This window comes from Hoplias malabaricus, chromosome 4 (assembly GCF_029633855.1).
Source record: "Hoplias malabaricus isolate fHopMal1 chromosome 4, fHopMal1.hap1, whole genome shotgun sequence".
Taxonomy (NCBI): Eukaryota; Metazoa; Chordata; class Actinopteri; order Characiformes; family Erythrinidae; genus Hoplias; species Hoplias malabaricus.
The window spans coordinates 42523022-42548589 of NC_089803.1; the positions used below are offsets into that span (position 1 = coordinate 42523022).

The following is a 25568-nucleotide window of genomic DNA, read 5'->3' on the forward strand; positions in this document are numbered from 1 at the left end:
CTTCCCATTATATAACTCCTATGGAAAACTTGAAGTGCCCAATCTCTCTAGCTCCACTGTTATAAATGTGTAATTCTCTAAATGAATACTACTACTACTATGACCAACAACAGTAACTACACTACTACTACTACTACTAATAATAATAATAACAAAAATAATAATAATAATATAACAACAACAATAATATTATAATTAATAATTATACAAGTACTTTAAAAAAATACAATAAACAACACATGTATGAGGGAGCATTCACTTTTTTAGCTGAAGATAGGGTGCATGCTGATCTTGGATGATATATTCTAAAACACATAAGTGTAGTTTTAAAGTAGATTCAGGGTAATGAGGCTGCCAGAAGCAGCCTTTAAATGCAGAATAGAAACCTGTGAACTTTTTAAGAACCCAGTATTCTTTTTTCCCCTCTTAGAGAACAGTGAGATCCAAAGGTACATAATTGTTCATTTTTTTGCCTGATCTATAGCACTTATGTAGTGTGTCCACTTAATGATGTAAGAGGACAGTGAGTTGATTATTAATTGACTTCCCTGATGATTTACCACCTGCACTGTGATTCATCAAAGAGTACTTGGGACATTTACAAATTCTGAACAAGTGCTATGAAAAATATACTTTTGTTCAGCAGTGAATGTGTTAACCCTGCATTTCACTGAGATAAGCTCAGTCCCTGATGATGTACAAATCATCTGTGGCTGCGAGCCTTTTAGCTAGAGATGTACCGAGACCACTTTTTCCCCTTCCGATACCAATACCGATATTTCATGTTCAAGTATCTGCCAATATACAATCCACCTTAAATGACGTTTCTGAACCATTTAACCTTCCTCTTGTGGTAGGATCTTGACTGGCCCGTTTTTAGGTTTTAAATGCATACAAGTACTCCATAAATTTGTTTATTGCATCAAGAATTTTTGACTTTGTCAGGAACTTCTATTTCAACAAAATAATATTTTTTTTACTAAATTATAAAATGCTCTTGTTAAAATAATGGCTTTTCTCTTGTTAAGGTAAATTTCGGCCCAGGTATAATTTTAAATCAGAAAACAAAAACAAGTGCCAAATCTGAACTCATAAACACTATACACCAACAGCCTACAGCTAGCTCTTCCTACAACAACTTGAGCTTCAGTTAGGGGCTTCTATCTTTGCCTGTTTCACAAAAAAAGGAAAGACAGACATGTCCAGACATGTAAGGCCAAATCAGTTTAGAGTCTGTGTTTTATAGAGTGTACATCTCCAGTTTACAGTATGCAACAATGAAAAATTAAAACCAATCCTTTCATGGATAAGGAAGCCTAACAAGGTAATCAAGAGGTAAGAAACAAATCGGTTGATAATTAATTGTTTTTAGGGTGTCTTATGGCTGATTTAAGACACGGGTCAAAACCGACCCATTAACATAAGAGATGGTAACAGAAAGCTAACACAGGTGGAAGGTTAAGGTGAAACGTAACCACAGCTATGTGATATTCTATTAATCGCCAGCTCCCACTGCAATGTGTAGAGACCACACTGACTATGTTTGCCCATTCACAACCCAAAAACATTTATACATGTTTTGTGGATCTACACAAATAGCAGCACAAACAATAACCACAGCAAGTTGTACGTCTGTATCTATGTGTCTCTCTAAGAAAATGCGAGTTTGGGGTTGTGTAGTGTATTATCCCAGCCGTGTAATGTGTGTGATATATTTCCATAAAAATCGACAAAAACAGTTGTGTAGTGTGAAATACCCAGTCAGTATAAAATCTGCCCCAACTTTAAATTGAGCTGCATCTAGAAGGATGGGGTGTATCCCGAAATGTGCCCTGTGCACTACATATAAGGAGTAGTGGGCCATTTCCAACACACCTATAGTATCTGTGCTCTCTGTGGTGGATTCTGTGTTTAAGTGCCAGTATTGGTGCCGATATCGATGCAACACTACTTTTAGCTGGTGTAAAATACATGGTAGTTTCTGTTCTCTTCTGTTGCTCTGTGCAGTGATGGTCTGTTAGTAACAGTTTGGAACTGTGGAACTGTGGTGGCACTTCACAGGTCCTGAAGGCAGAATATAGAAGCCTTCACACTGACAAGTGGAGATCCAGCTAGCAGATGGAATTGGGAAAATTAAAAAGGACAACTGCTGATCCTCCGCAGGCAGTTATTATTAAACTGTTCTATCTCAATACAATTGGTGAAACACAAAATAGCTTTGATATCCTTGATATACTAAAAATATATTTCAGTGGACATAAAAAAGCATCTAATCACAAGCATCAGACATTCATTCATTCATTATCTGTAACCACTTATCCAGTTCAGGGTCGCAGTGGGTCCGGAGCCCACCCGGAATCACTGTATGCAAGGCAGGATCACGCCCTGGAGAGGGTGCCAATACACAGAGTGACACATTCAGTCACACATTCACTCACACCTAAAGACACTTTTGAGTCGCCAGTCCATTTACCAACGTGTGTTTTTAGACCATGGTAAGAAACCAGAGTACCCGGAGGAAACCCACGGGGAGATAACATCACACATTCATGCATATCTTTAAATGATTTTAGCTTTCATCATAACACCAAATCCCTCAGCAGAACTACTGCTACACTACATCTGATTACAATGATATAAACATCTGTTCTTCTACAGAGATTTTTGCTCTTGCATCAGACAATTTATTTCAATTTTTTGAAGATTTCTGGCATTATTTCTGAAATTATTGGGATTTGAACAGTATAGCATAATCATCTTTTTCCCTCTGCAGTAGCCTACAAATATAAACCACTAATCATTCCAATCCTACCTGAGGTATATTAGCATAGCATTGATGGGACCTAGCAAAGCAAACTTTCTTTGTGAAATCTTTTCATTTGTTACTGTCAGGACTGTCAGTGACCCAAGGTAGTGACATAGACAAAGCAATCTGTATTAATTTGCAGCACTTGTGGAAATTTGTTTATAAGTGTGTGAGTGATTGTGGGTGGGCCCGGTTACTTGCTGACTCAAACCACACGCAATGAAAGTGCTACAGTCCAGTCACTTAGACTGCATCACTCACACTGTCACACTCAACTCAGACACTGTGTCTTAGCATAGCCATGTGGAAGGACCACTATTTCTGTACACGTACCAGTACTTTGAGTAATTATTTTAAAATCCCAAACAGGAACTTCTAAATGAGGGACAGTCCCCTCCTGGATTAGCTCTAAACTCAAGCACTTTGGTATTTCCTCAGATAACCACAAGATAAAGCCTTAGGTCTGCTGTGGTTTTTCTGTTGCACTTAAAAACAATGAAACTACTATAGTTTGTAAATGTGAGTGCAATGGGAATAGAATCAAAGCTGGGGGATATGGTGAAATAAATGTGAACTTGATATCTTTCTGACTTTTGACAATACATGATAAACACTGAATAGCCATAACTTTAAAATTACCTCCTTGTTACTAAGCCCAATTTTCATTTAATCAGCTCCAATGATCATACAGTTGCACTTTTGTAGTTCTACAGTTACAGATTGGAGTACATCTGTTGCTCTGCCTGCTTTGTTAACCACTTTTTGAGTAGGGGATCCTTCTCAGTGCAGCAGTGATAGTGACATTGTGGTGTTGTTTGTGCATATGGAACTCCATCTAGTGTCTCTGAGATCATTTTGAGTGCTGTTTCATTTTGATTCAGAACCTATAATTTGACATCAGACCCTGACCTCACGAATGCTGTTGTTGCTACAAGCCATCAAATCCTTTCTATAAAAATGTACGCTCTTGTTGCAATAAAGAGGAAGAAACTTCCAATTACTACCCTTAATTTCAGAAGAAACATGTGACCTAACCTAAACTTTTATTATAACTTCATGTTTCATTTCTCCAGTAGTTGAGGCAGTTATTTCAGCATAGAGAGAGAGAGAGAGAAAAAGGAAAAAATTCTCTGTTAATATCCTTAATTTCAGAAAATGCAGTGGATGAGCAGGTGTCTACAGAACTGGAACAATTGAATTTCCCTCTGGGGATCAATAAAGTTTATCTCATCTATTCTGTAATGTCGGGTATTAAAAGTCAGAAATTGTTGCTAATGCTGATCACGAATGCTGCTCTGTCAGGTAACTTTTGGGCTGAGGGAATGAAAGTGACTAATAAAGGATACTGATGCAATCAAACACGCCTCTGTTCACACACTGCTGAACCCAGGAGATTAATTTCCCCCCCTCTACACTCCCACCCATCATCCCCACTCAGAAATGGCTCCAAAAACAGGAGGCACACACGTACAAATGGGAGTGATTTTAACAGAAGAAGAAGGGAATAAAAAATAAACAATTAATGGCACAGCAAATATACACATATCAACTTCATACCACCTCCTTCCACACACACTGTCCTTTCTCTCAGCTTCACTGACAACACAGGAGCACTTTGTAGTTCTACAATTACAAACCGCAGTCTCCCTGTTGCTCCACATATCTTATTTGCCTCGTTCTTTGTTTCACCCTGTTGTTTAATGGTCAGGGTCCCCTAGAGGAGCATTACAGAGTGTCTAATCTAATCAGAGTGGACAAGGAGTGGACACAGTATTTAAAAACTCCAGCAGCACTGCAGTGTCTGATCCACTCTTAACAGCACAAGACACACTAACACACCATGTTAACTTCAGTGTCACTGCAGCACTGAGAATGATCCACCACCTAGATCACACCCACTCTGTCTGGGTCCTGACTGTTGAAATGCAGGGTAAATGGGGGCAAACAAAGTATGCATAGAATTTTCAGTTTGTATTTGTAGAACAACAAAGTCCTGTAGGGTCAGTGGAGCTGAGAGAATGGACGATGAGTGTAGAAAACAAGGAGGTGGTCATAATGTTATGGTTGATTGGCATATGTGATTACATCCTCCACTTGGGGACTGTAATGTGGTAATGCGACTGGGAATGGAGTTAAATCTCACACACTAAAAAACCTGAACAAAAATCAAATCAACTGCCAATAACTGTCTCCCCTCATGACACATATAATCCATTCTATATATCAGAAATAAATCTATCAAAATATCAGTTAAGGCAGGACCTGACAGCCAATCCTGGAACAGAACAGAAAGCATCTGTAAAACCACAAACAAGGATTGATATTCCAATTCACTACTCAATTTGAGGAGGAGTGACAATGAGACACTGGTCTGATATGAGGTAGGATTACATCGCTGGTCAGGAATACACTGATTAGCCACAAACCCAGAAGCAATCTAATGGTGACTGGCACAAGTGTATGTGAGACAGATGGGCTGTTCTGCCCTCAGCTCACCACATTTAATAAGGTCCAGAAGGTGAACATCATCACTTGGCCTTCACCGACACTTTCTTAATCAAGATGCCAAAGTGTGTGTATGTGTGTGTATGCATTTGTGTGCCCTTACCTTAATCTTCTCATCCCATTTGTGCTTCTCTTGCAGCTCTTCTGCAGCTGAGGCAAGAGCCTGAAAACACAGGAAAAGTAGAAAATGTCACACACTAATTATATAACTCAAATAAACATTCAAGCACACACAGATTCACATTCAATCTTTCAAATCTCTATTAAATCGAGGTTTACACTGCAAGTCCTGCAAATTCTAAGAAACTGGAAATTGAAATTTATGTAATAGATCTAATAGTTCACGTATGTGAATGTTGTAAGGATATTTTAAAGCAATGAAATCAATTCTTGACATGTTCTACTGATAAAGACATGTCATTCTTATCTTACTGGGCAGATATAATTGTGCCTTTGTGAACTGTTATGTATTTAAAAATAACAATATCAGAAGATTGCTTACATTTAAAAAATGACCTTGAAATCACACAATGTTGAAATGAGTTTGCGTAAATTCTTTGTTTTATTAATGCCCAAATTAATTATCTTTCTTCTTTATTTCCATGTTTCAGTAAAAAACAATTTCATAATTTTCCATGTAGTTTCAAATTTGTTTCTATATTCTTACAAAATCTCATAAAAAGCATGATTTTCTAAAAAAACTACATGAAACATGCGTTTGTTTGTGATTTATCTGGCAGTTCATAATCTTAAGGTGACTTTGGCAGGTCAGCTTAGTTTTGTATAAAACCACATTTAGGTCAACATTTACTGGACAAACTGTAATGCCCTAATGCAGACACATGACTAAACCTGCAGCAAGAAAAGCTCTGGACCAGCCAACAAAAACAATGTGAACAGTGCACTGTGCATTAGCAGCTGAAGAATGGCTCTCCACACACTACATTATGTTCAGCACCCTGAGGAGGGAAGACTTTGGCATAACAGGATGTCACGCTAAAATTAGATCACATGCTGCTCTGCCCCACATCTTCACTAATGACTAGGTTAATAGTACATAATAGGGGCTGATCTAGAGAGTGACAGTACGCCTAATTTCCCCCGAGAAAACCCGTTTCTAATTTCTTATTCTGTCAAGTAAGGGCCATTATTGGACTTGTGTCAAATTTAGAGGCCAAAAAAAAGGGAACATGGGATGTTTAAAGTCTATCAAGCTTCTAACCAGATAAAACACACAACAGCTTATTAACAGCCAACCCATCTCCAAGATATATTTTGTTAGCCCTGAGAATTTGAATGATATTCCCTAGCTGTATTTTACCATTTACTTTCAATTACAAACATTCATATGCAACAGTTTGAGCCAAGAAGTCTTAGGCACCTAAGATAATTATATATATTTAAACTAATGCCTTCTCAGTGGCATGGTGCTTGTATAAAATGATATATAATAACAGTTAATACAAAACATTATAATATAAAACAAATAAGAAATATAAGATTAGATTTTTTTTCTATAAAGTAGTAGGTGTGAGTAAGTTTGAAGAACAATGTTTTTTTTTCAGATTTACAAACCAACACATTCACACACAGAATATCACACTTACTTGATTAATGTTATTTGGTCTAAGGTTGGGTGTTATTTGTTGTGTGTTTGTTTGGTTTTTAGCAAATAAACTCTTACTGCTCACATAAATAGCTTTTTAAATCGTTTAATATCTAGTGCCTAAAACATTTGCACAGTACTATATATATATATATATATATATGCTCATTAGGTTTTTACAGGAGTACTCTGTACATTGTATTCTTTCTGTACTCTGTGCTGAAACAGAGCTGTGGTGTCAGTTTTTGTTGTCTTAGTCCAAACTAGGAGGAGAGCTCCTCGGGCCAAAGGAGCCTTGTTTTTTCACCATGAACTTGATGGCAACAGCAAAGGCCTTCACACTCTTTGTTAGAATGAATTTACATTCGATAACATGCTAACCCCATTTCACTCCAGTGGGGTGGGAGCCTAGCATTAGCATGATATTAAAGCTGTCTGCCAAAATAAACACAGAAGCGCATTATTAACGCCGCAGAGTAAAAGTAACATCGCCATAACAGAACAAAGGCTTTGTCTGAGATTTTTTTTATGGAGATCAGGAAAAGCCAGTGCATAAGGAAAAGCCAGTCAAGCTTTAAACAGTGCATTAATTAGCATGTCGTCTATGCTAAGCTTAATACAGTTTTTAAGAGGTTGCTGTATTAAAACTGCAATTACAATTCAGCACATTGTCTCTAGTAAAAGAGAATCTAAAAACAGTGGCAATTTGGTCTAAGCTAAAAGAATTTCCCAGTGTTAGCATCTCTCTGTCTAATGTACAAATTTCATAGTGGTTGCATCGCTTGGAAGCCAGAGCATAAAAGGGACCACATAGGAGATCATGTAGGGAGTACGATTAACATTCACAAACAATCTACTGATTCAGTAAACACTTATTTGTGGACACCTGCTCATCCAACCTTAATTCTGAAATCTATGTTTTAACTGGATTTGCTTCAGTAACAGCTTTCACTCTCCTGGAAAGTCTATACAATTAGTGGGGGGACATTTCTATGGGTATTTGATAGCATTCAACTCTTAGAGCAGTGAGGTCAAGTATGATGTTTTTTTTTTTTTTTGTTATAGTTTTGTTTTTTTACAACATTGTGGAAATAAGACACTTGACAATAATATCTATTATATCTTTGTTTTAAGTCAGTATAGCTTTTTGTACTCATAAGTAAACAAAATCCATGGAAATGGCCTGTATGCTACATATGCAGTATTCAGAGATTAGAATGGAAATCCTGGAGTTTTTCTTTAATATCCTACGCAGCCCACTAGGTCAAATAATGCATAATTCATAACATTAATGACACTGTAGTATATCATGTCTCTATACTGCAAGATTCATGTCTCTGAACTGCAAGCCTTCAGAAGGTTAATAAAATAATATGAGGTAAATGAGCATATGAAGTATAGAACCAAGGCAAGCTAACAATATTAAAATGTATTTTTTTTTATTTTTACAGTAATTCATTACAGATTTTACAAACCTCATATAAAGAAATGTTGAGAACCTTTCTAATAATGCCATACAAAATTAAATCTGTAATTTGCTAATTCACCTCACTTTTATGTAAAAGAAAAAAGGACACATAAAACATTCATTGTTTTCAATAATTAACTTAAATGGTTTTTGTTAAGTGCAAATTTAGAAACTGATTCCTGCAACATAGTCAAAGGCTGGGATAGAGACATGTTTACCGCTGAGTCACATAACCATGTCAGTTAATTGTACTTTTTAATCTTTTGGGAAGTGGAGATACTAATTGCAGTTTTTCAGATGGTATTTTTGCAGATTCTTGCTGTAAACAAGACTTGATCTGCTCAACAGTGTTCTCCTCCTCATGATTCACCATACATTTTCAAAGAAACATAAGAGACAGACCTGGACTGCAGACAGGCCTGTAGTATCTCATGTAGAATTTGGCCTGGCATCGCATCATCCTGATGGCAGCATGTGTCTCTCCAAAATACTCATATACAAGCCTCCATATCAATGGTACTTTCACATAAGCAGATCACCCCTGTCGTAGGCACTGATGCACCCCAATGTCATCACTGATACTCTTTTTTAGCACTTTTTTTATTTTGTAACAGTCTGGATGGATTGTTCCCTCTCTTTCACATAACCCAAATTTCATTTTTCCCCCAAATAGAACATTTTTTCCAGCATTTCTGCACAAAATTAATATATGGTTTCCTCTTTGGATAACACAGTTGCAGGTTGCAATATTGTGATGCAGCAGTGGACTGTGTTAAGTAGCAAAGATTTCCAAAGTACTCCTGAGTCCATGTGGCTTCAAGTAACATGTCAGTTTCTCAAAAAACAGCACCTACAGTAAGAGCTTGTTGGTCATGCATATTCAGCAGCGGTTTCAGCGTTTGGCATTTACACACCAAGACTTCCCATGACTCCCTGAATCTTTTCATATTATGTATTGTAGATGGTTAAAGACATAAATTATTTGCAATCCTGCATTGAAATATGTTTTGCCTGAAATATTTGACAATTCTCTCACAAATTTTGGCATAAAGTGATGAGAAACAACCCAATTTTGCTGGCAAAACTGAGCACTTTTTCAATTCTCATTTTATAGAATTTATATTCACCTACTTATAGTGTAATGCTTTAGAAATGTGAGACATGTATTTGTTTAAATAAACTTTCCACTTTACTTTGGCATAGTCCCCACATTTTTGTTGGTCAGTGAAAAACATGGAAAGCTTTCAGTACAGGTGTACAGGTTTCAGCTAAATAAATGTTCAAGGGAATTACCCAAATACAGATGAGTGTATTAACTACATTTTACACAGTATCCCACATTATCTGTAAATTAGCTTTGTAGACACATCAACTTTCTTTCCTGTCTTTGTCCAAACAGCTTACAATAACATTCAGATCATTCCACACTATCAGCCAATCACGCTCCAAGCTTACTGGCTTGTTTCTGTAACATCACTGACAGGGGCACTTTATTATCAAGGGATGTGCCATACAGTTGTCATAGGAGGGGCTGATTCAAACAAAATATTTACAAGACTCACGTTGACTTTAGGACAAGCTAAAAAGACAAATAATAATGTTTACTATTGCCTCACACTGACAATGACAAAACAATGAGGTGTAATTATAATATAATTACTATGACCTACTCACAATTTACTTGAAGGGAACATTAGGCAAGATTTGGTATTGTTGCTCCTGGACCCCCCCTGTAGTCGCATAAAGCCATTCATTTTTACATATGATAAATGGGGAGTGGAAAGATGAAGGATGGTTCCTAACTCTCCTCCAAAAGATACATAGTGCAGTTTCTGCAGTGTTGAACACTGACAGAGGCCCTATTCTCCCTATTACAGGTCAGTGAACCATCACAATGATTTTGAGGTTGAAATTTTAAGGTGAAAACACTAGCTATTTTCCTTTAAGGGTATAGAAGCATCATAGAGAGATACATGGAAGAGACATATGAAAACAAAACACTTTTTTAGTGTATTAGCAAATATATTTGTTGAACTGTAATCTATCAACTGACAAACTGTGGAAAAAAAAAAACACAAACCAATAATTTTTTTGTGGTTTGTTGAGCTCAAAAAATCTACAAGCAGAGACTCCTGAATTGTCCCACCTGTTCATCTTTCCAATCACAAAGCTGGACACTGTTTATGTAAGAACACAAAGATGAGGAAAAACTGAGCAAAACAAACACGATGAGAAAAGACAAGAAAGAGCACAAAGCAAAAAATGTATTAAAAAATCTGTTTCTATTTACTCAGTTGTGCTCACATTTACCTGAGCTGTGGTTAATTCACATTTAAATAAATAAAATCAAACAGATGTTTCATTAAGACCTAAAAGAAATCTGTGTTGAAATCCTCAAATTTTAGCATCATGGGTTTCTCTCTAGTGCTATGTGATCTAAAACTGTCATATCTCAAGTAAATCATTTTATTGAAGTAGGGAAGTTAAGATATTTAAAGCAATACGATATCCTGTAAAAACACACAAATCTTCAGGCCTGTATGGCCTGACCTCATCACCATGATAGTGTGACACTCTTAGCTACACATAAAAGCTATTTCAAATACAGATTCCAAGGCTCAAGTGTATAGGTGAGGGTGATAAATGTGGGAGGTGAAACTCAATATTCCTGGTTGATGCTATTTCTGGTAAGGCTTTACTTGACCCCTGTTACATAACATTGACATAACCAGGCTATAAACATGTCATGGTCAAGTGTCATATGCTATCATGACAGATTTTTTTGGGGTAATATAACTGTGTCATGTTTCCATTACTGTCTGTTTTCCTGACAGATGCCATAATATTTCATGTCACAGGATCAGTGGCCAAATTTATTTATTATGGCCAACATATGACAACGGGCGGCACAGTGGCGCAGCAAGTACTGTTGCAGTCACTAGGTCACGCAGGGACCTGGAGGTTGGGGGTTCGAGTCCCACTTCAGATGACTGTCTGTGAGGAGTTCGGTGTGTTCTCCTTGTGTCTGACTGGGTTTCCTCCGGGTGCTCCGGTTTCCTCCCACGGTCCAAAAAAACAAACACGTTGGTAGGTGGATTGGCAACTAAAATGTGTCCGTTGGTGTGAATGTGAGTCACCCATTTTAAGGACTGGCGCCCCCTCCAGGGTGTGTTCCTGCCTTGCGCCCAGTGATTACTAATCTAAATATTATCTATGTCCTGTTTATGTTTATGTTTTTTATTTTTATACATATTAGTGATCAATAGGAAAAATAAATATGAGGGTAGTGGTGTGTACACAGGTAAATACATGAAGCCAAATTGAATACACCCACATATTCCTATGCATCATCAACACCATCAACAATACCCTCCTGCAATAAGTCAGGACACAGCTTATTTCTCCAGGGAACAGAGCCAGGTCAAAGGTCTAACGCTTTTTGTCCTGTCCTCTTACACTTTGGTTCAAATCTGTTCTTCCTGAAAAGCATTAAGTATTCTCACTGAATCTTCCAGCTAACACAACTAGATATATATTGTGTATAGATTTTTGATAAAAAGTCAATGTTATTGCAATATTAGTCCAATGAAAGACATACAGTCTTTAACGACAAACCACAATTTACAGATGCTGACACATGCACTAAACCAGTGATGAGCATTTTTGTTTTTTCAGCTCAGACAAAAGGAGTATTTAGGATAAAAACTTCACGTCAAAAAGAAACTAAGATTTCCTCAGAAATATGTCTCAATCTTCAAGAAAAGCAATACAAGCAAATCCAGTTTTAAAAATATATTTGAGAATGTGTTCCAAGGAGGAATTTTTTTTTGCTTCATTACCTACCTAAGGTGATTGCACACACTTAAACATAAGCACATACACTCACACACAGGTCGGTTATCTCCCTTAATCATTCACTAATAAAGTCTATTCTGCTTGTGTGTTTTTTCTAGCACTACCAGAACACTAGAAGAACACAAGCTTCTGCTGTTTTGACTGGCAATGTGTTAGCTACCTCCTTACAAACAGATACACACACGCACACACACACACACACAGAGAGAAGGCATACTTATGCTGCCCTCTGGCTAGACTAATTCCTTTCCATGCTAATTACTACATGAATTATGACATGCTGCAGTATTCTCCTTTGAGAATGACCCTTAGACCTTCACAAGAAGATGAGCGAGATAGACAGAGAGAGAGAAAGAGAGAGAGAGAGAGAGAGAGAGAGAGAGAGACAAAGAAACTGAGAAAAAGGAGGGGAGAGGGAGAGGAAGAGAGTAATAGCAAAAGATTGTGATAGATTGAAAGAGTGATACAGAGAGAATCCGTGAGTGACTGCAGCTCCCACTGTAACTAACCACTTGCATGATTGTGCGAGAGAGAGGATGAGAGAAAGAGAGGAATATAGACAGTCAGAGAGAGAGAGAGAGAGAGAGAGAGAGAGAGAGAATGAAAGAAAAACACACCACATTTTCTTTTTTTTTTCTTGTTCGAGTGAATCACCCCTTGACGACAATTCCAAACATGAGCCAATTAGCTGAGAGTGCTGCCATAACGTTAAGGGTAGAGTGGATAAGATGTGTAAAACCACAACAGACCTGACCTTTCCTTGCATCCCCTTCTCCCTCTGTGCTACACATGATCTACATTTCATTCCTTCTTTAAGATGTTGGGAATGGTCTCAGTAGCCACAGGCAAATATATGCCTAGCACTGTTAATACAATTCACTCAGAGAAGACTGTGGGAATATAACCATATTACAACAGTAAATGTCCATGTGTCCTCATGCATATAAGAAATATAACGCCGCATTTTTAAGAACATAACCTCATTTATTCCAACCAAGTAACCTAACACTAAAAAGTAAAACTTAAATTAGCTTAAATGTATGTTAAAATAAATGCAACACTCAAGAGCAGCCATACATGAGCCTAAAGTCAGCATGCTCAAAGCTAGTCATTAGCTAGAAAGTCCACTGCCACTGTAGTCACTCCTGCCCTCTTTTTCATCCCCATGTTCAATTGGCTTCATCACCCTCTCTTTTCTAATAGTTGAAGTGTGGTGACTGTGATGGATCACCTGCATGTGGGATGAAACACTGATTTATATCTTTATTTCAGAACTGCTGAATTAGCAGGTGTCCACAAACCATAGTCTTGGGGCAGACCACACTGGTCCAGAACAGAGCTGGCTTAACCACATTGGGAAAATTCTGCATCGCACTAGGGCTGAAAATATGTGGGGCATGGGAAAGGAAAACTCAAATAATACAATTTCTTCTCACTCAGTCCAATTGTAGGACGACATCTGCTTTAGCTGTCTGTCTCTATCTAGCCCAGCCTGGCACAACACAGACATGGAGAAAGAGAAGCCAACAGCTGTGAGGACAAAGACCCAAAAGAAAAATATACACAGACACACGTGTAAGAACACACCTATCAAGAGATACACAAATGGGGAAGTGGTAATGAGGTAGAAGATAATGAGCCATGGCTGTCTATCGAGCCAGGTTTATTCTGTTTCCCTCCCTCTCTCCAGAAATACTGTTTGCATTGCCAGGAGGGGAGCAGCAGTTATTTGCTCATTGTTTCACCAAAAAGCAAACTACAGTCTACAGTGTGTTCTCTCTCTCTCTACACCCCTCTTCCTCTCCCTCTCTCTCACACACGAAAAAATATCAAGAAATACAGTCTACAGTGTTCTCTCTCTATATATATATCTCTCTCTCACACACACACACGAAAAAATATCAAGAAATACCGATATTAAAAACACATAAACCCATTCAAAAATTATTATTTTTAATCTACTCTCTTTAATTTATTGCTGAATTTATATGATGGTGTTTTAGGATAGTTTTCTTGAATATTTAAGGTTTTTGGGAAAATCAAAGTGTTATATAATAAACAGTTGTATGTTGTTATTTATTCATACAAATTTCTTGGTGGGCGGCGTGGTGGGGCAACAGGTAGTGTCACTGTCACACAGCACCAGGGAATTGGACGTTGTGGGTTCAAGCCCTGCTCCAGGCGACTGTCTGTGAGGACTTTGGTGTGTTCTCCCTGTGTCTGTGTGGATTTCCTCCGTTGGTAGGTAGATTTGTTACACAAAAGTGTCCATAGATGTGAGTGTGAGTGAATGTATGTGCGTGTTTTGCCCTGCAAAGGACTGGTGCCCCCTGAGGGTGTGTTCCCGCCTTGCACACTCACTGGGTCCAGTGAGGGTCCAGACCCACTGAGACATTTTCTTCATATTCTTTGTTGTATTTATTGATTCATTGCGTCTTAAAACCAAGATAAATACTGTTTTCAGGACTCATCAGAAGAAAACATTTTGTTATTAGATGATAGTTTTGTGTTTATTTGTTTGTTTTTGTCTTATTGCTTGTCCAGTTTGTATTTTTTTTATATGAAACATAAGCTTGCATGACGACTCAAATACAAACAGTGCCCAAACACTACAAAAACGTTTATAAATACAACACAGTTGGAAAATGTTGAATTACCTCTTAAATAAATGACTGTACATATGCTTTTATTAAGAACACACCTACATGTGTAAATGTGTGGTGTGTGTATGGCAGGAGATTTACTCTTGCAATAATATGCTGCAAATGCCTGGTGCATGAATGGCAGAAGACATGCACGTGTGTAAATGCTCGTTTGCCCATTCCCATATCCAGACTCTGTATATTTTAATAAATACAAAGAAAAATATAACCAACTACTTCTAAAATAAACTATAGACAAAAAGAAATAGGAGGTGTTGTGTTCTCAGGTCCACAATATTTCAGCCTTTCTAGTGTTAAGACCAAAACAATCAGCCTGTAAATAGTTATGTACTCCCCAATTCTTTAAGGGCTATAATTTGGGACTCACCAGATTAGATCCTGTTATTTTCACCAAGATTTCTTATCCAGTGTTAATCAACCATAAATTGTCATATGCCTGGTTTAATGAAAATCTGTTACACATTTGTGCAAAAGAAAAACAAAATAGAATGGTGTATTTAAAAGTATCCTCTTTTTTTGTTAAATCAGTAGAACACACAAAGTAGTGTATGATTATGGCTGTAATGATCAGCCAAGGCCAAATGTGTTTGGACTCTTTATTAATATCATATTACCCATACTACGATTGCAATATAACTTGTACACATGTAATATGTAACATATGTAATAAGACATTTAAACATAATATGTTACAGCTACATTATTTAAACCAGAAAATGTTCATCCAAGTAACTGAAGACACCCTGATTTTTAAGAGGGTTAATTTAAATACACCGCCTTTCACAATTTCAGTATTGCAAAAAGTCAATATCCCAGTAACAATTAACAAACATTAATGTGCATTACAAGAAACAACCACAGATATATAACAGAATAACACATTCCAAGCACGCTACATTAATGGGCACATTAACTTTGCTCCCATTGAACAAGCCTTCTTTATACAGTCTATTACAAATTAATCTCATCTCATCTCGTTAGTGTGCAGTAGCGCAAAAGAACAGGGAAGGAGCTTCTGGCGAAGGAGAGATTTGAATTCAACCATGCTGTTGGCTGTGAGTAACTTGTGCATGAAAGTTTCAAAATTAAAAAACAAATATGCTCTGACTGAAGGAGCCTGAGAGAAGCTGTTTAAAAAAAATTAAAAGCATAGAAAATAACTTTATAAAAAAGAGATTACAGGACATGTTTATATGTTTTGTTGGTAATATTTAATACTGCTTATTAAACGGATCTACCTTCTTTCTCGCGCCATTAAATATTATATGCCATTCTGCTTAGATAGCATTCCAAAAATACAATGAAAAATACAATGAAATTGGATGCTAAAAGATGCATTCTGTCATAAATTTGTGTTTATCATTGCTTTGTGAATATTAAAGTAAAAAAAAAAAGCTTGTATTTTTTTACAATCTTATTATAGATTCTGTACTGAGTGATAGTGAATTGGCCTGTTCCAGAAAAACAACATCTAGCTCTACTCTTCTAGCTAGATAGCAGATTATAGTCATTCATTTTAAAATGTTTTAATCTTTGGTTCTTAATGTTTACTTGTGAATATCTGGTGTTTTATCACTGGAGGAAGAGAAATTTTAAAAATACAAAATCACAAAATAACAGTGTTGCAAGTCATATAAGCTCAAACACTTTTATCAGAGCATTTATGGGTCTGCAACATGGCTTAAAAAAAGCAAAGGGAAACAATCAACTAGAAAGAAATATAGGAGAAACAGACAAACTGAAACAATTGCAAAAAAAATAAGTTTAGAATTGTCACACTATGAGCCATGCTGCAAAACATTAGGCTCACAAGTTCTAGGGAGAGTATGTGTGCTTTTCACCACAGAGACAAGTATTGTAGGATAAGGGAACACAGCAACCAATCACAAGCCAGTCACAAATGCATGATATCATAGGCACATTATTGATTTTTTTTTTCAGAAACAGGTGCAGGTGAACTTTAATAAATTATCATTTTACATAATCCAATAAATATTAATACTTCACCAGCAAATACATTTTCTGAAATTACATCATACCACAGATGACAAAACTAGCAAACTGGACTACAATTTCTGTATAATGTTGTGCATGCACATTCATAACCTTTCTACATGTTTTTTTAAAACATATGCTTGCATTAATATTAGATGGAATCAATTTTTAAAGCTTTGCATGAGTGATAAAACATCATTCCAAAACTGATTGGTCATTTGCCAGAGTTCACTTGCACTCACACTGAAAGCTGTATAATGTATCCAATATATCCCTTGAACTGTAATTTAAGGCTATAGTCATTATAAAATCATTCACATTGGAACAGAAAAGAAGTGTTATTTTGGTTCAAGTCGAAGTAAAATGTGTTAACTTGGCAGCTTGAAAATGTAGTGCTAGTGGAGCCATCTTGGCCCACAATGCTAAGCCTGCACTCATTGGGGTTGTGCTACTTGTGATCATGCCCAAAAAAAAAAAAAGCAATGTGGGGGAGGGGGAAAAATAACCAAAAAATAAAAACAGACTTCCAACACTGAAAGCACATTGCCAGGCCAGAGGATACCCTGCAATGTGTGAGATCTGCTACAAAGCATCTTCTTCTTTATGCATTTTTGCTGGAGGGTATGGAAATGTTTATCTGTATGTATGTATGAAAGACTGTACTGAAAAAACATGTCAATTAACAATTTGAGGCAACCCTGTCTTCTGAAATCTTCTATATATTATAACATGTTGGATAAAGTTATATGGACCATAGCTCAGTATTTGTGTTATTTTTGTATTTTTTGATTTTATTATTTCTTCTCTGTCTGCCTTCTGTATATATGCCAAAATCGGGCGGCACGGTGGCTTAGTGGTTAGCACGTTCGCCTCCCAGCGCTGGGATCTTGGGTTTTCCATGTTCTCTCCGTGTCTGCGTGGGTTTCCTCCGGGGTCTCCGGTTTCCTCCTACAGTCCAAAAACATGGAAGGTAGGTGAATTGGCTTCTCTAATAAAAAAAAGTCCTGGTGTGTGTGTGTGTGTGTGTGTGTGTGTGTGTGTGTGTGTGAGTGAGTGAATGTGTGTGTGCCCAGATATGGATTATCTATTCTGGGTGAAATCCTAGTGCCCAATGCAGTCCTCCAGGTGGACAGTCGTTCCTGGTAGAGAGTACGCTGTGCGCATTTGGCTGCCGCTTCTCGCCAGTGTGTGTGTGGACGGAGTGTTCTGAGCAGTGTGGATTGTAATGCGTCCTTGGGTATCTAGAAAGGAGCTATATAAGTATAACGATAGAAAACAGAACCAATTCAAAACACTTCCCAGGAAACAAGCATTTTAACTTATTTCACTGTTACAATTGTAAAATGTTGACTGCAGTTGGGGCATGGTGGTGCAGCAGGTAGTGTCGCAGTCTCACAGTTCCAGGGACCTGGAGGTTGTGGGTTCGATTCCCGCTCCGGGTGACTGTCTGTGAGGAGTTGGTGTGTTCTCCCCGTGTCCGCGTGGGTTTCCTCCGGGTGCTCCGGTTTCCTCCCACAGTCCAAAAAACACACATTGGTAGGTGGATTGGTGACTCCAAAGTGTCCGTAGGTGTGAGTGAATGTGTGACTGTGTGTGTTGCCCTGTGAAGGACTGGCGCCCACTCCAGGGTGTATTCCCGCATTGCGCCCAAAGATTCCACGTAGGCTTTGGACCCACGGCGACCCTGAATTGGATAAGCGGTTACAGATAATGAATGAATGAATGAATGACTGCAGTTGAAGGTCATATAAACTCCTAACTAAGCATTTACAAACAGAGGTGCTCAACAGCAAGAATGTGAGGAATTGCCTAGTGTTCTAAAGGATGTTCTTGAGAAGTCTCCTTGCAGGAGTGAACCCAGGGAATGATGGAAAATTTCAGGCTATACTAGTTGGCAAGTCACAAACCGTCATCCATGTTGTTTCTAGTGGATCTAGAAAAACCTAAGGCTTTTTTTTTTTTCCTCTTAAGTGTTCTTGCTGTTTGTCTTCTTGAATATTACAATTTAACTGGGGGAAGATGCCAAGCCAGAAGTCAAGAATATTAGATCATGCAAGATTGCACACCTCTCCAAATATATTCAGATATTATTAAAACCGAGGTTTCTATTAGGTCACTGAAAGCTTTTGAATCAGACCAGTCCCAAAGTCAGGGAGTCAAACAGAATTATTTATTTTTCATAATATGTTACAAAAATCTCAGTACTGGGTTTCACTTGAATGGGCTAGGACCTGGTTGATGCAATACATCTGCAAGATCAGGTACTGATATCTAGTACCTGACTAGACCAATTTCTAAATGATCCTATTGTTCAAAAAAACTTTAGTGAAAGTCTTTTTGTAACAACTTTGCCCCTTTTTCAGCTGAAAATAATATTACGAAAACGTCACAGTAGAGAGTGTGCTCTTCTTGCAGTAACAAATTATTTATTGATCAATTTAGACTCGTATTGATCAATTTAGATTTAGAAAATGCACCATTTCAATCCTTTAAGACCTCAGTGCTCCATTAAACACATTCGATCATGACATCATTCTTGACCGCCTTAAGCATAAAATTAATATTTGAGTAATTGCCCTGAAATGGTCTTATATTACTTTTTCAGTAAATCTACAAAATTTCTACTCGTCCTCATCAGAAATTACTTGTGGAGTACCTCAGGGTGCTATTCTTGTTCCTGTACTCTTTTCTCTGTATATGGTCTTCCTTTAGGGTCTATTTTCGGTAAATATAGAATTTCCTAACATTGTTACACAGAAGACACACAGTTATATCTCCCATTTTAAAAAAAATTGATAACTGTTCTGTCCAAGCTTTGTACAACTGTTTTCAAGATATTACATCCAGTAACTTCTTGAAATTGAAACTGAGGCAATCATTTTTGGCCAGACTCTGTGCCAGATTGTCTGCGCCCACTTACTTTGAAGATACAAAGACACAGCAGAAATCTTGGTGTTATCTTTGACTCTGTGCTTAAATTTGATAAATAAATTAATACAATGTTCTGAGGTTTTTTTTTTTTTTAAATCAACTGAGAACCATCCCCAAGCTAAAATGCATTTAAGGATCTGGAAAATGTTTTTCAGGCTTTTATCACATCATTATCCTACTACTTCAATTCTTTGTATATGGGAACTACGGCTCATTCTCTGTAATTGCCCCAAAATTGTGAAATGGCCTATGACATTTGAATGTCATGCACAGTTGATGTTTTTAAGTAAAACTTAAAATTTTGCATTCTCAGGTTTTTAGCTCCTAAATGGTTTTATAGCTTTTATTTCTATCTCTTTGGGGTGTTTTAGAGGAGCGAGTCAGGAAACGTTTTCCTCTACCAGCATCACGTAGTGACCTAACCACTATCCTGCAAGAAGAATGGCTTAAAATCCCTCTGACCGCTGTGCAGGACTTGTATATGTCATTCCCAAGATGAATTGACGCTGTATTGGCCGCAAAAGGAGGCCCTACACCATATTAATAAATTATTGTGGTCTAAAACCAGGTGTCTCAGTTTCATTGTCCAACTCCTGTATGTACTAATTGCCTCTAGTTAATATGTGTGTGTGTGTTTGAATAATATATATTCAAAATCTCATTGAAATCTACACTGCCTTCTGCACAGAACAACATGTTTCATCTCCCTGCTCGTCTAAGCAATCAACACTAAAACAATGAGTGCTTGGACAACACTACAGTCACCTACCTCTGTAAAATAACCTGAATTGTATGTTCCTTTGGATAAGAACCTTACTCCACTTTATGTCTCTGTGTACACTCTACTGCATTAATCCTGTTTATCACGGAATCTGAATGTGTTCTGAATGCTAATAAATGACCTGAAAAGCAGACGCCGCAGACCAATCTTAGACATGGTGCGATCAATGCCAAAGCAAGGCAGTTTGCTTTGACTGAAAGAGAGAATGAGCTAATCATGGCCGACCTAGAAGAGGCATTTTCGCTTACTGACTGACTGACTCCTAATGTTAAAACATGCATGCGCATGTAGTTCAGCCGTATTTCACAGAGAGAACTTAAGGTGGCCCTACTACAATGTCTGTTGTTAGTTCAGCCATATTTCACATTTCATTTCGTAAACTAAATTTGGGAGAGTTTGGCATGTTTCCACTGACATAAACTGGTTCATGAACCAGAAAAATAGGTTCCCAATTGGAACCAAAGCACAGTAGGTTCTTCAGCGCCAACTGTGGCTGAAAAATAGGAAATAAGACACGCTCAGTTTGGCTCTGTGTTAGTTACGTTTCTCTGCTGGTCACAAGTTCAGCAGGACGGCTCAGAACTCTGAAACATTTACACACGTATTATCTCACAGAGAGATGAGAACTGCAGAATTTGTCTTATTTCATATGAGTGTGTCTATTTGCCTGAAATATCATAAAAGGAACTTGTGGGGCAACATTTTGTCATGTTAGTGTGTGTCACGGTTGGGCAGGACAGACAAGGGAGGTGGACGTAAACGCAAGAAATCTTTATTAACAAGACCAAAAGAAAACAAACACGATCAAAGAGTTACACAAATGAAACAGGAACAGACAGGAAGACTGACAGACAACCAAGAACAGGAGTAGACATGGGAGACGCCAAAAAAGAGAAACACACATCTACACACACAAGAACCGACAAGGGAACACTGAAACAAAGGAACTATATATACACAGATCACTGATAAGGGACACCTGGGGACAATAACAAGAAGGTAGGACTACAAAGGAGACTCAGACGAGAGGGCGGAGCTAAGGCGGGACTAGGGCGGAGACAGGAAGAATAAACAGAGCCATGTGATAAATGAGCACGTGGCTAGGGAAACAAACACAGGATGTGACAGATGCCCCCTCCAAAACACGCAACTCCTGGGGCGCGTAAACCTAGAACCCCCAGGAGCTGGCACAGGAGAGGAGCAAGGAAAACAAGACAAGAAACCAACTGGAGACAGGACTCAGGACAAGACAGGAACAGACACAGGAAATTAAGCTGGGGACTTGACAGGACCGGAAACAAGAGACTGGACACGGGACAGGACAGGAGACGGGACTAAGGACTGGAACGGACTAGACAGGACAGGAGTAGAAACACAAGACTTGACAGGTGGCAGGGGTGGCACATTGGATGGGAATTGAGATAGAACAAGACAGAATGTGGGGAAGCCTGAGGTACTAGCATGGGCACAGTTCTGGGAATCGGCTCCGAAGTTCTTGGGGCTGGCCTACGGACACGACCTGAAGCGGCCGGGGCCACAGTCACGGGAGCAGAAGCGGCCGGGGCCACAGTCACGGGAGCAGAAGCGGCCGGGGCCACAGTCACGGGAGCAGAAGCGGCCGGGGCCACAGTCACGGGAGCAGAAGCGGCCGGGGCCACAGTCACGGGTGCAGAAGCGGCGGGTTTCTCCTTCGCAGGAGCAGATACGGCTGAGACCTTCTTCTCTGGAGCTGGAGCGGCCGAAGAAGCCGCCTTCTCTGGAGCGGCCGAAGAAGCCGCCTTCTCTGGAGCTGGAGCGGCCGAAGAAGCCGCCTTCTCTGGAGCTGGAGCGGCCGAAGAAGCCGCCTTCTCTGGAGCTGGAGCGGCCGAAGAAGCCGCCTTCTCTGGAGCTGGAGCGGCCGAAGAAGCCGCCTTCTCTGGAGCTGGAGTGGCGGGGTTCGCCGCCATCTCGGGGACAGGAGCGGCTGTGGAACCCGCCTTCACAGGGACAGGAGCGACGGGGTTCGCCACCTTCACAGGGACAGGAGCGGCGGGGTTCGCCGCCTTCACAGGGACAGGAGCGGCTGGAGGCGCTGCGCACTCTGGAGCAGCAGCGTTAAGCAGTCCTGCAATGACGTCCACGGAGGCAGGAGGTCCTGCAATGACATCCACAGAGGCAGGAGGCCTTGCGACGAAGTCCACGGAGGCAGGAGCTTGTGCTGCTCGAGGGGCAGGTACTGGAGCTGTTGAGGGTTCAAGAGGTCCAATAGGTGCATTCATGAGGAAATCCATGAAGTCCCTTGACCAAGGATCCTCATGAATTACACCCCTGTTAGTCTCACCTCTTCTGCCCTGAGGTTCGAGGCTAACAGCACCAACCCTCAACGCCCCCCCCCCAAAATCCTCCCCGGACCTGAAAGGGCAGTCCTCCAGCGAGGGGAAAACTCCAGCACACTGCTTCCGCCGACTCCCACGCCGTCAGGATGAGGAGGACGGTTATGTCTCCAGCACATACCCGACTGGCTTGCCAGGACCAGTGCTAAAGGGAGTCCGCCTAATAGCACACCTGGCCCATGGGTTCCTCGCTACATCCATTTTTGTAGGTCGGTTCTTCTGTCATGGTTGGGCAGGACAGACAAGGGAGGTGGACGTAAACGCAAGGAATCTTTATATAACAAGACCAAAAGAAAACAAACACGATCAAGGAGTTACACAAATGAAACAGGAACAGATAGGAAGACTGACAGACAACCGAGAACAGGTGTAGACATGGGAGACGCCAAAAAAGAGAAACACACATCTACACACACAAGAACTGACAAGGGAACACTGAAACAAAGGGACTATATATACACAGATCACTGATAAGGGACACCTGGGGACAATAACAAGAGGGCAGGACTACAAAGGAGACTCAGACGAGAGGGCGGAGCTAAGGCGGGACTAGGGCGGAGACAGGAAGAATAAACAGAGCCATGTGCTAAATGAGCACATGGCTAGGGAAACAAACACAGGATGTGACAGTGTGTTTATAAAACTCCATATAGCTGCACACATCCTCCTTAAACTTTACTCCAACCAGTTACACTGAATATAAAAGTAATTGTAATTCTTAAAATCAACAAAATGTTCTTGTTCTTCTTTGTTCTTTGGTGGTATATCATCTAGTATTTATTTTTAACTAAAATGAGAAAGAAAAACACTGATGCCAGTGTTATATATTATGAAGAAAATTTGCCTTTCTTTTTTTTATTTCTGCATTCATTAGTTCTGTCCTCCATATTTTCTGTAAAAGTCACTTAAAAAACACATGTAAATAAAGACATTGATTTGAAGCACCAAAGATTCTCCAGAGCTTCCAGTGACAAGGCTATGTATTTTGTTTGGGCTTTCCTGTTTTTGAAATGGCAGAAAAACCTCTGTGGCAATAGTTATATGGCTAATGGTGGTTTGGCAAAACTAGGCTTGTCTAGTTTCTCTTTGCTCTTGTTTTTTTTCCCCACCAAAACCTTTGCAAACAAAGTAAAAGAATAATCAACTTAAGTAAAAATATTTCACATTTGATTATTCATTCATTCTTCTTTTTGTAACCAGGGTCACAATGTTTCCAAAGACTACCAGGGTCATTGTGTACAAATACACAACCTAGTCGGCTAATCCATCATAGGGCATCACACATTCAATAATTCACTCACAAACCCACAACAGTGAACAATTTGAGCAGGCAAACCAGAATATTTTTGACTTGTTGGCCAAAAACAGACAACTTAGGATACAAGGAGCACACACCAATCCTCTCATAATGTGACACATTTTCTGTTTGTGTTTTTTTTTCCGCTTCATTCACACACCCTGGAGGAGGTGTCAGTCTTTCAGAGGGTGTGTTTTAGTTTTTATTATTCATAATTATATTAAATTATTTCTCATTGATATATGTGAATACCATTCAAATAATAAAGACATACAAGTATTAAAATTGGTTATTCCTCACTCTCATCAATGAATTGAGGACATGGAGTGAAAATGAAGCTGTTAATGGCCCACTCTAGTACACTGTGGCAAAGTGTTTCACAGACAAGAACACACAGATCTCGCACAGCCTGTGTGGGCAGACAAGAGTCTAATTTCTCACTCCTAGCATCTTACTTCAAATAAAGGTAAACTAGCATCTGTGCCCTCCTCCTAATTACTGATTTGATCCACTGTGCAAGAACACAACAAGAGAAGAAGATTGTTAGACCATACTTCATTACATTTTATTCTGGTGCGAAACACGAAATTTATCACTTCATCTGTTTATGGTGCCAAGGTAGCTTAGCAACCCAGTGTCATAGCAACCAGCAACCAGTGTGGAGCAAAGATGACGTATCCAGGCATTTCTCACATTGTGTGATGTACAAACACATGGGACATACACAATATGCCCAAAAGTTACTGGAAACATGCCCATCCAAAATTTCAGCTGAGACTAAAGTTATAAAAATGTAATTCACCAACCTTAGCTGTAGGAACATCCCCTACTTTTCTGGGAAGACTTTAAAATTGATGTGCACACATTGCTGTAAGCATTTAATGGCATTCAGAATGTTAGTGAGGTTAGATACTAAGCTTGACAATGACATAACCGTGATGTATTAGACAGTACTTCACAGGGTGGGACAATAATTCAATATCAACATGCATTCCAATATTTTGATATACATTAATTTTAGTATCTCTCACTGACTGATGTTCATTACAGGGTGTTGCTGACAGTCCTTTGTCTCCTCTAGTGTTACCACTAGGCTCCCACTTCCACATCCTTGCAGTTAAAATACAAACACAAATGAGAACTGAACACAGCAACATTTTTTCTTAATTTAGAGAGAATGTTTGCTAAGACAAGTGAGTGGAGAGATCAAATGGGGTCAGTAAAGTGGTGGCAGCTTTATTTCTATAATATTATATACACTGAATGATCACTGGATTAGGAATACATAC

At 39.0% G+C, this 25568-nt stretch overlaps 1 protein-coding gene across 1 annotated transcript in view; it reads right to left on the reverse strand.

The window, feature by feature from the left end:
* Nucleotides 1-25568, reverse strand: part of cacna2d1a (calcium channel, voltage-dependent, alpha 2/delta subunit 1a) — a 149377-nt gene that overhangs the window by 81710 nt on the left and 42099 nt on the right. The window contains exon 4 of the mRNA XM_066667263.1: nt 5415-5474. Within this exon, the coding sequence (XP_066523360.1) occupies nt 5415-5474 (60 nt within the window). The remainder of the gene's footprint in view (nt 1-5414; nt 5475-25568) is intronic.